This window comes from Lynx canadensis, chromosome C1 (genome assembly GCF_007474595.2).
Source record: "Lynx canadensis isolate LIC74 chromosome C1, mLynCan4.pri.v2, whole genome shotgun sequence".
NCBI lineage: Eukaryota > Metazoa > Chordata > Mammalia > Carnivora > Felidae > Lynx > Lynx canadensis.
Window position 1 is genome coordinate 27,257,804 of NC_044310.1, and position 10,600 is coordinate 27,268,403.

Genomic DNA, 10,600 nt, shown 5'->3' on the forward strand with positions numbered 1-10,600 from the left:
ACTCAACTCCTCACTATTTGTTTTCTCTTCTTTGTTTAGCTCTGCCGTCTTTCAACAGCCAGTGATATTCCTGGGAGCAGATGTTACACACCCCCCAGCAGGGGATGGGAAAAAACCTTCTATCACAGCAGTGAGTGATACTCTCCAGCTTCTTCTTAAGGTTCTCATCTTAGCTCTGAAGACTACATATAATCTCCTTCCCTCAGCTCTTATGCTTGACCCTTCAGAAGAACTTTTTTTCAGCTGATCATCCCCATTAACCACTCCCTTGGTATCTTCATAAAACTAACTCTGTATGGTATCTGTTTTTCAGAGAAAGCAGTGGGAGTGTAGGTGGTGGCCAGAGACTTTGCCTAGTCTACATCACTCTTGCTCTGTGTTCAAATTTCTCTCTCTCTCCATGCCCACTTTGGGGATGTGGGAAAGACCATGTCTCTTCTCTGAGATCCTTTTTAAGGTGGTTACTTAGTTGCTGGGATTGTCCTTTCCTCTTTCCTATCCCTACCCCTGATCCTTCTAATAGATTAGATGGTTTTCTAGTCCCTCTCCCGACTTCTTTGCTCCCTGTCCCTGGAGCAGGGAATTACAAATTGCTAGAGGGATCAGGCTTACCTTCCCACTTCTCTTTCCTCAACTCTCAAGTTTCTCTAGGCAGATTGGGATAATCTCAGTAAATGCAGGGAAATCCTATAATGTGCTTATTGTTGTTTTCCTTGTGGTCATCCATCCTAGGCTCTGGCCCCTACCCACTTTGAAAATGATATTGTTTGTACCTCCTGCAAGAACACTCTTCACCACAGTTCCTGGGTAGATTCACACTTGAATTGAGAAAAGGACAAACTTATGGCTCATTGAGGCCACTCTTTGAGCTAGTAGTGCCTTCACATGCTCCCCTGCAAGGGGTAAGAACTTACTGTGGGTTCTATGCAAGGTGTTTTATGTGTACCACAGTAACACTGTAAGCAGGTAGCATTCTTATCTCCATTCGAGAGGAGGAAAAAGATCAGATGGAGATTGAAATCAGGACTCATTGAATCCAAAACCTACAATTTGATTGCATTGTTTTGTTTTGTTTTGTTTTTGCTAAGAACATTTCTCCAAATCTATGTCCTGACAGTATTGGGAGAGTGGAGGTTCTGGGAGCTGATCCTGCCTCTTTGATTGTTAGGTGGTAGGTAGTATGGACGCCCACCCCAGCCGTTACTGTGCTACTGTGCGGGTGCAGCGACCCCGGCAAGAGATCATTGAAGACTTATCCTACATGGTGCGTGAGCTGCTCATCCAGTTCTACAAGTCCACCCGTTTCAAGCCTACCCGCATTATCTTCTACCGAGATGGGGTTCCTGAAGGCCAGCTCCCCCAGGTAGGGTCCAAAGTAGGTGGTGAAAACCTTCATGTTGGGGCCAGAGGGCCTAATGGGTGCAGAGAGCACTGGTGTGTTTTTTAGGCTATTGGCATCAGGAGGGGCTACTTCTTTGAGAGCTTTGCTTATTGGCAATAGGCTTGGGAGCAGAGATCACAACTGAGAGGTGGTATGTACAAGCATCTATAGACCTTTCTTTTAACAGAAGACCCTCAGTGCCTGTATACTAGTTGGTTCATGTTGAAGTCTGATTCTTTAGACTGGTAGTTCTCAGAACTTTAGCATGTGTGAAGATTACCTGAAGGGCTTGTTACAGTAGTTTGCAGGGCTCTAAGAATTTCCTATTCAGTGAGTCTAGGATGGTTCCTAGAATTTGTAGTTCTGACAAATTCCTAGGTAGGCGATGCTGCTGGTCTAGAGGCCACACTTTGACAACCACTGCTGTTGACCTTCATAATGTTCCTTCTATTTCTCCCTGCCAAGCCTTCATATTCTCTTGTTTAGAGTAGTATAATGAACTGGTCTCCTTGACTACCGTTTAATAGTAATACAACTGTCATTTATTGGGTACCACTTACATACTATGAATTGTAGTAAGCACTTCATATGTGTTCTGTTTAATGTCTAGAATAATTCTATGAAATAAGAATAATTATTATCCCATTTGACAGATGAAACTTGAGGCTCGGAAATGTTAAATCATTTCTTCAATGTCAGCCAAGCTAAACAGTGATGGAACTGGAATTCAGACAAATTGGTCCTTGATTCCAGAGTCTGTGCTCTTAACTATTATGCTCAATTTTCTCTAAGTCATCCAGTGTTCCCTAAAATAGCAGACAAATTTTTCCTATCATTTCTCTGTTCAGGAACATCTAGTGGCTTCACCTAGCCTTGGGTTAAAATTCAAACTGCTTAGTAAAGCAGTCAGCAGTTATGAAGCCCCTACTAGATTTTCTTTTTTTAAAGCTTTTTTTCCCCCTAAGTTTATTTATTTTGAGACAGAGAGACAGAGAGTGCATGCAAGTCGGGGAAGGGCAGAAAGAGAGAGAATCCCAAGTAGGCTCTGCACTGTCAGCATGGAGCCCGATGTGGGGCTCGAACTCAAGAACCACGGACGGGATCATGACCTGACATCTAAGGCCACAAGGCAACTATTGCATATGGTTGTTTACCTTCTTTAGCTAGTCCATTTTCTTCTTTGTAGGACTGAATTCATCTACTACATCTGTACCAATTCCTGAACTGTGTGTCTGCTCTTCTCTGATGGTCTCAGCTCTGTTCTTGGAGCTCACAGGGGAATTCCTTTTATCCTTCTAAACCTGAAATTTACCTTACTTTGGGCATTGTGATTATAGTGATGTTTGTGTACTTTGTTTCTGTGTCTTGACATTAGGTCTCTTTATGCATAGGAACCAGGTGAGTATTCTCTGCTGATACCAAGCCTCCCAGCCAAGGCTTTATAGCAGCATATCAGGTGAACTGAGGATAAGGCTGATTTTGGCAGGAAGAGGCTGTCCTTACTAATGGTTGGGTGTTAGCTTATAAAGGGAAGCTGAGCAAAAAGCCATATTACAAATGGCAACCACTTAGTTCAGAAAAATGTGACTCAAGAGGAGCTGTATGTCTCTTTGTCTCTCTCCTTACCCTGTGCCTAGATCCTCCACTATGAGCTGCTGGCCATTCGTGATGCCTGCATCAAACTGGAAAAGGACTACCAGCCTGGGATCACTTATATTGTGGTGCAGAAACGCCATCACACCCGCCTTTTTTGTGCTGACAAGAATGAGCGAGTGAGTGAGAAATTGAGGAAACCATCCATACCCTTGTCCTGTCTCCCTTCTCTTAATGTGGAAGAAGGCCTTGAGATAAATCTGGGGATTTAGTCCTTGGTCTGTCTATCCTCCCTGGCCCTTTCCCCCTAGGGCTCTTGTCCTTCCTCTGCCACTTTCTTCCCTTTTTTCTCTCTTTCTCCCCTCCTTCCCTTATACTTTCTCTTCCTCTTTCTAGCTTTCTGGCCTATAGACCCTATATAGACCAGCTCCCAGAGAAAGGAAAGGGAACTACCATTCATTGAACTTGTCCTATATGCCAGACATTGCACAAAGGTGTCTTCCTCACAGCAGCCCTGTGAGTTAGGTACCATTATTAGCTGGAGTTTAACCTCAGAAAAGTTAAATGACTTGCTGAGATCACACAGCTTATAAATGGTGAAACCAGCACTTAACCACAGGTCTGTGTGACAGGAGAAGTCCATTATTTTAAGATCTAGTACCCTCTGGGAACAGAGATTTTGGTGGAACCAGAGTAGGATTGAGTCAGAACCCTTCTTAGGGCCAAGCAGATCTTGGGATCTTGGTTGTCTTTTCTCTGTACAGATTGGGAAGAGTGGTAACATCCCAGCTGGGACAACTGTGGACACCAACATCACCCACCCATTTGAGTTTGACTTCTATCTTTGCAGCCACGCAGGCATCCAGGTAGTCGGGCTATGTCCTGGGGTTTCCAGTGGGTCAAAGATGAATTGATTATTCCCACTGCCTGTAGAATATATCAGTCATCACTGAGTGGCATTCAGAACAGGATTATTCTCTTAATAAGCCTTTAGCATACTTGAACAGAAGTACGTTTTGAATGTCTTAGGCAGGTTGCCCATAACAAGGGTATTTTATGACATAGGTGGCTTTGTGTCTGCCTATTCCTGAGTGGATCTTCCAACCCAACTACACTTGTAACAGTGATCCTGTTCCTTAGCATTGGCTGTCCCCTCTGCCCAGTCTGGGGCCCCTCACCTTCCTATCTTCCCAGGGTACCAGCCGACCATCCCATTACTATGTCCTTTGGGATGACAACCGTTTCACAGCGGACGAGCTCCAGATCTTGACATACCAGCTGTGCCACACTTATGTACGATGCACACGCTCCGTCTCTATCCCAGCACCTGCCTACTATGCCCGACTGGTGGCTTTCCGGGCACGATACCACCTAGTGGACAAGGAGCATGACAGGTGAGGCCTGGGATCAAGCTGGCTTCCCATTTGCTTCAGCCTCGGGTACCAGACCCTCTCAACATTCCTTGGGCAGAAGGAAACGAATATTGTACAATTTGACGTCCTTGGGCTCTTCTGCCCAGATCTGGGTTGGGGTTTTCTCATAAGGTGGTATGGGAATTGGTACCTGGGGGAATGGATTAGCAGTAGCTCAGTGCACCAGGAAGGACTTGTTTCATTTTTGCTTTTCAGTGGAGAGGGGAGCCACATATCGGGGCAGAGCAATGGGCGGGACCCCCAGGCCCTGGCCAAAGCCGTGCAGGTTCACCAGGATACTCTGCGCACCATGTACTTCGCTTGAAGGCAGAACGCTGTTACCTCACTGGATAGAAGAAAGCTTTCCAAGCCCCAAGAGCTGTGCCGCCCAAATCCAGAGGAAGCAAGGAGGAGGAGGAGGGAGGGTAGGGAGGAGCTCAGAAGGCCTTGTTTCCTTCTTTCTACGAAGGGGGCGAAAGGGTGGGGGACAGGGCCAGTAAGCCAGACCACCAGCCAGAAATTTCTGATGTCCACCTCATGACCCCCACCCCTCACCCATCTTGTCACATCTGGCCCTGACCCCACTGGACCAAGAGGGGCAGCACTGGTGCCCGCCATACACACAGGTGTCTCTTGTGACTCACAGTGCTAAAGACTCATGCCTGACAGCTTGGTAAGGTCGGCTCTGCAGCCCCGCGGACAAAAGCTGGTAGGTTTGGGTTTGATACTTTAGATGGGAGAGTGAGGGGCTTAAAAAAGTGGGTGGGAGGAGGGAAGGATTTTTTAGGAGCCTTAATCAGAAAAGGTCTAGATTTGTTTAAGAGGAAAAACGAAACCAGACCCAGATCAATATTTTAGAATACTAGATGTTTTAATGGGTTGAAAATCCAGTTTGTAGGAAGATTTTTAATGCTAATGGTTTTGGTTGCTCCTCCCCCAGCTGCCACCCCCTTTCCATTATTCCTTTCTCTCCACTTTTTCTACCCCACCTTACACCTCCTCCCTGACAGACATCCAGCCCCTAGTAAGACTTAAGGCACTATGGCACTTAGCTCTGAAGTGACACGACCCTGTCTTCCTTCCGCCTACTGGTGGGTAACCAGTGCCTTCCCTGTAACGGTAATGCTGCAGAACTGCAACCTTTTGTACCTTTCTTTGGGGGGGATAGGGTGGGGGTGGGAGAGGAGGTAGGTGGGGAAGAAATACCCCTAACCCAACAAGCCTCCAACCAGAGCGCCAGCTATTTTGCATTCGAAGGAATTGACTTCCATATTCATTAAGCTTTTAAAAAGACCACAACCTCAAGATGGTTAAAATCCATTGACATTTGCACTTTCAGACATGACAAGTCTTGGAGCTGCTGAGATGACTGGCCCCTGGCCTTTCCATTTACACCTCCTGTTCTTCCTGTCCCCCCGGTTTCCCCACCTGCCTGGATCTGGAGTTCCTTTCACAGCATTTCTCACTCTTGGCTTCTTTTTTCCCCTGATGGTCAAGTTGCTTATGTTTCAATATTTCTTAACTGGGGTGTCTTATAACAAATGATCTTTAGGTCTAAAATAAGAAAAAAAGAGCAAAAACTAAATGTTATTTTTATACCATAACTTGAGTCTATTGCCAAAATCTGGAAATCCCTCCCATGCCCAATAAGTTTACATCCCAGAAACATTGAGCCATCAGAAGGAACTATGTACCTGACTTGTTCTTTGGCCTGGCTAGGTAGGGGATGGTTATCTCCCTAAGGTGGGGCTCAGGCTCCATCCTTCCCCTGTGCAGATAATATCTTTTTCTTGCTATAGGCTCCCTCTTCTGCACTGCCCTGCACTCTTTCCTGCAAGTTGCATCTTTCCTTTCTCTGGTCCTCTGACACTTTGGCTCATCACAGATTCCAGTGTGTCCTGTGGACAGGCTGGGGGATTTTGCTGCTCCCTATTGCTTCTGTTTACACAAATGAATTTTTCCCGGTTTCCCACTAGGGCATGTGAGTGGGTGGCGTGGGCCTTTGTTTTGTTTTGTTTTTTGTTTTTTGTCTCCCTGGATAGAGGTTGGGTTTGGCTGTCTTGCAGAACTGGAAAAGTAGGGGGTTTCTAGCTTGGTGCCTACTGGCCTTGAGGCAAGGCCCCCTCTTTCCTTAACTGTTAATTTTTTCCTGTCCCACTGCTTGGGATGAGGAGTTGCAGCTTCAGTGTGGAAGTTCCTCTTTAAGGAGCCTGAGTTTGGGTTTACCCCAATCTGGTGATGAAGCCATGACACTTTAGACCTAGCTCAGGCTTGGAGGCTGGTCTGGATCCAGGCCTGTGCGCTTAGAGCTACCATTTCCCCTCCCCAGCAGCCCTTGTACAGACCCAGATTTGCTATGCAAAACAGTCTATCCCAGGTTCTGTTCTGGTTGGCTACTTTGTTCAGCAACTTCACAAAACGTAGCACAAACATTGATTATGGAGAAGGCATCAGGACTGTTGAGTAACTCCTCCTTTACTTCTTTCCTACTGGCTACAGTATGGGATGCCCCATGGGCACAGCCCAGCTGAAGAACAGAATGGAGGGCTCTGGGAGGAGGCAGCTCACTGGAGAGCCTACATTCCTTACACAAGTGCCTAAAGAGAGTGATGCCAACACTCCATCTGCCCTGTCCATCGCCTTCATATACTGTCTACTTCGTGTTCAGTCACCCTTTGGGGAGGGGAGCTCTCTTGGGACAATGGGCTCTGCATGTTCTCTTCTTGGGTGCATTTTGGGGCTGGGATCAGGGCACTGTTCCTGGAGGGTCCAGTCATTCACCAGCATTTGCAAATATCCATAGGGAGCTGGTGGTAGCCACCTACTCTCAGCAACAAGTTTATGTTCTCTCCTTTTTCTCTCTTTGCCTCACTCTCTCCATTTGGGTTTTGAGCTGGGGCTTGCAATGCATTTTTTAGCCCTTTGGCATTGCACATGCTGTTCAAGAAATAAAAAAGCAAGAGAAGCAATTTGGGCGATGGCAAGAAAATAACCTCTTGCTCTGAATTTTTTTTTTTTTTTTAATCTTTGAGACTTGAAAAATACTTTGACCTTGATGATTATTCTTGTTTGAAAGATGGTGCATGCAGATTGAGAAGTGGTGTTAGCAACAAGCTTTGGCTTTCTTGGATTTGGTTTAAGTGGTGCTTCTTACTTATGCTCTGAGGAAGTGTTGGGGGACCCCAGCCTCATCCTCTTGGACAGGTCTCTTGCTTCCTTCGTTTTACTGTTTTGCCTCTCTTTTCTACTTTTCTCTTTCCTTGGGATCCTTTTCCCTTTTTCAATTCACTAAGCTTGTTTGCTGGCCTGCCTGCCTATGTGATGATGAATTCTCTGCATGGCTACGATAATCCCACTGTTAGCTAGCACAGTCAGGCTTAGCTTCTTGGCTACAGACGACCAAGAATCTGTTCCCCAAGCCCAGTAATGTCCTCTCTGGGCTGGACTGCCATCAAAGTTACTCAGCAGGCATGCCTACCTGGCATGAAATCAGGGGGCTTCTGATAACTTCCACACGTGTCCACTCCTTGGAGTAGGTTTCTCTCATTGCTTTTTCTGGATCTGGTTCCATTTCTCTCTACATGGGACCTCCCTTTTCTGAAGACATCCTAGAGTTGAGCTACTTGGTTTCCAGGGTTGGAGGGTTAGGGGGATGGACATAGGGAAAGAAGAGAGTGATGGGAAGAGAATGGAGAGAATTTGGATAAAAGATGGGAAAGAGCACTGTTCGTTGATCATTTTTCTAGTCCAGTCTGACCCATTGAGGGTTGAGGTGCTACTGCTGAACTCAGGATAAGCCTGGAGCTGTTGTTGTTCATGGGAATTTAGGCTTAGAATAATGTTGAAGAAGAAAGTATCTAAAAGCGTGAAACCTCCCTAAAAAGCTCCTGGTTCCCATGTACTAGATAGCTCCTCTGTGGCCTCCTGTTTGGCTAAACAACAATGTTCTTGGATAGTTTGGGGTGTTTTTCTTTTTTCTTTTTTTTGTCCAGAATTCAGTAAATGAGGCTGACACTCAGGATGGGCAGCCAAGGGGACATTTTGACTTCTTAGCTGGCCCATGGGTTATCTGTCTACAAGGCTGGCGAGGCAGTGTTTTAAACCTGGCATCGTGTGTAACAAAGAAGAATGGAAAGTTCCTTCCCTTTCAGGGTGGAAAGTCCTCTCAAACTAGCCAAAATGCAGTTTTGGAAACTACATTGGGGGAAGTTATTTTTTATATTTACTGGGCCTAGGCCAATCTAGGATGGTAGCTGGGATGCCTTCCTTCTTAACGTCTGATCATGGCAGGGATATGCAGGGCACTCTTTCCTATTTAGCCTTCTAAGCAGATTGGGGAGAAGGGATTCTCTGGTTTTCTCTTCCCTCCCCCCACCCCCTCCTTTTATTAGGACTTGCCTTCTCCCTGGGCAGGGAGAGAGGCTAGGTTGGTGCTCTCCCCTTACTCTATTCCTACTGATTTAGAACCTCCGGCTGCTGTTTGGGAGCCTAAGAAAGGGAGTGGAGGTAATGGGCTCAAAACAAAACAGAATAAGGTGGGGAGGGCAAAGTTCCTTCTTTAAAAAGGAAAATAGGAAACTCTCCAAGGATTGTGCAAGTAAAGACAATGTGTCGAATGCACTGAGTCCCCTGGTGTAGTAGCAATAAGGAATAATGAAATGACTTTCCTGTGCACAGTCCAACCTGATTGGTGTGTGATGTTGCACTTAGCAGCCATCTGGTGGGCATGTGTGACTACTCTGGGTTTCACTTTAGTTTCTAAACTTTTTATCCCTCTCAAGTCCAGCATGGATGGGGAAATGTCCCTGAAGCCCCACAGCTGTGTACTTGTTTGCATTTGTTTCCCTTTGAGACTTGTGTTTGTGTCCTGCTTTGAGCTGTACCTTGTCCAGTCCATTGTAAAATTATCCCAGCAGCTGTAATGTACAGTTCCTTCTAAAGCAAGCAACAGCAGCAGCACAATTCTGTGTTTTATAAAGACAACAGTGGCTTCTATTTCTAAAGTGCGGTCTCTCTCTCTCTTTTCCCCCACCCCCATTAGCAAAGCAAACTGTTGGGATTAATTATATGTGATAGATTTTAGGTTAGAGTAATAGATTGTTATAAGAGCAGAACCATTACTTCTAGAGGAAAATGGATAAAAAACACCAGAGTATTGAAACTGCAGATTGTATGTAATCATACGTCACAAGGCCTCCATTTATTCTTCATTCAACAAACCATGTAAAGCACTGTGTCCAGCAGTGTTGTTAGGGGAGATGGCAAACATAATTCAAAAAGGAGGAAAACCATGTCTCTCTCCTTAAGGAGCTTAAAGTTTGGTGGTGGTGGGTGGGTATGAGTGGCCAAATGGTTCCCTGGTACAGGAGAGAAATGATGAAGGACTGAAACAAGGCTATAAGGCTATACACCAGTGAAGATAGGAAAGGGAAGATTTTTGAGAGACACTCAGAAAGAATTAATAGGACTCAATAGATGGTGAAAGAGGAATAGACACTAATGCTCAGGTTTCTGCTTGAGCAATGAGTATATCGGGACATTCTTCTAACCAAGACTAGGGGAGAAGGGAGACTAGATGGAAGGTGGTGAATTTTGTGAAGACAGTTAGCCTTGTATAGATGGAGTTTGGAGGTTCCCATGAGGCAACAATTTTAAGGTTTCCAGTAAACACTTATATTTTGGTGCTCAGGGAAGACTATAAAACTGTAGTTGTAGATAATGGGATTCATACTCCTATATATGGTAGGTAAAGCCATAGGAATAAACAAAATAGCTTAGAAAAAGAGCGAGAAAAACATAGTATCCAGTTCTGGAAACACAATTTAAAGGATGAAGACAGGAAGCTGAACCTAAGAAGACAGTCAAATCACTAGTAGATACCTTGTATATTTTTTACTTAATGAGGTAGGAGAAAAAAGAGAATGGAATAGGATCCAAGAAGGGCATAATCAACAACATGAACTGCTGCAGTGAGGAGGAGGTATTTTTTTTCTACTCAGTTTATCATCCTCCACCCCATCTTCTTTGGGATCTTATAACTATATGGTCATTCAGTATTTCTTGAAAATGAGCATTGGAAAAACCTAATTTAAATAAAGCTAAGTCTAGGACTTCGAGTTGTTCATCACAACCACCACTTCCACCTCCAGCTTCCTCCTGTCCTCAGGAGTTACTTGTAAAAGAATAAAATAAACAAACCTAATTTTGTTCCTAA

The 10,600-nt window shown here is 45.1% G+C and overlaps 1 protein-coding gene across 4 annotated transcripts in view; it reads left to right on the top strand.

Moving 5' to 3' along the window:
- AGO1 (argonaute RISC component 1) overlaps positions 1–10,600 on the top strand; it is a 36,904-nt gene extending 26,304 nt beyond the window's left edge. For 2 of the 4 annotated variants that reach the window (XM_030325231.1, XM_030325232.1), the window contains exons 14-19: positions 40–160; positions 1,169–1,363; positions 3,019–3,153; positions 3,739–3,840; positions 4,169–4,368; positions 4,603–10,600. In XM_030325231.1, coding sequence (XP_030181091.1) covers positions 40–160; positions 1,169–1,363; positions 3,019–3,153; positions 3,739–3,840; positions 4,169–4,368; positions 4,603–4,711 — 862 coding nt within the window. In that variant the 3' untranslated portion in view covers positions 4,712–10,600. The remainder of the gene's footprint in view (positions 1–39; positions 161–1,168; positions 1,364–3,018; positions 3,154–3,738; positions 3,841–4,168; positions 4,369–4,602) is intronic. The other 2 variants (XM_030325233.1, XM_030325234.1) reach the window with 1 other exon arrangement.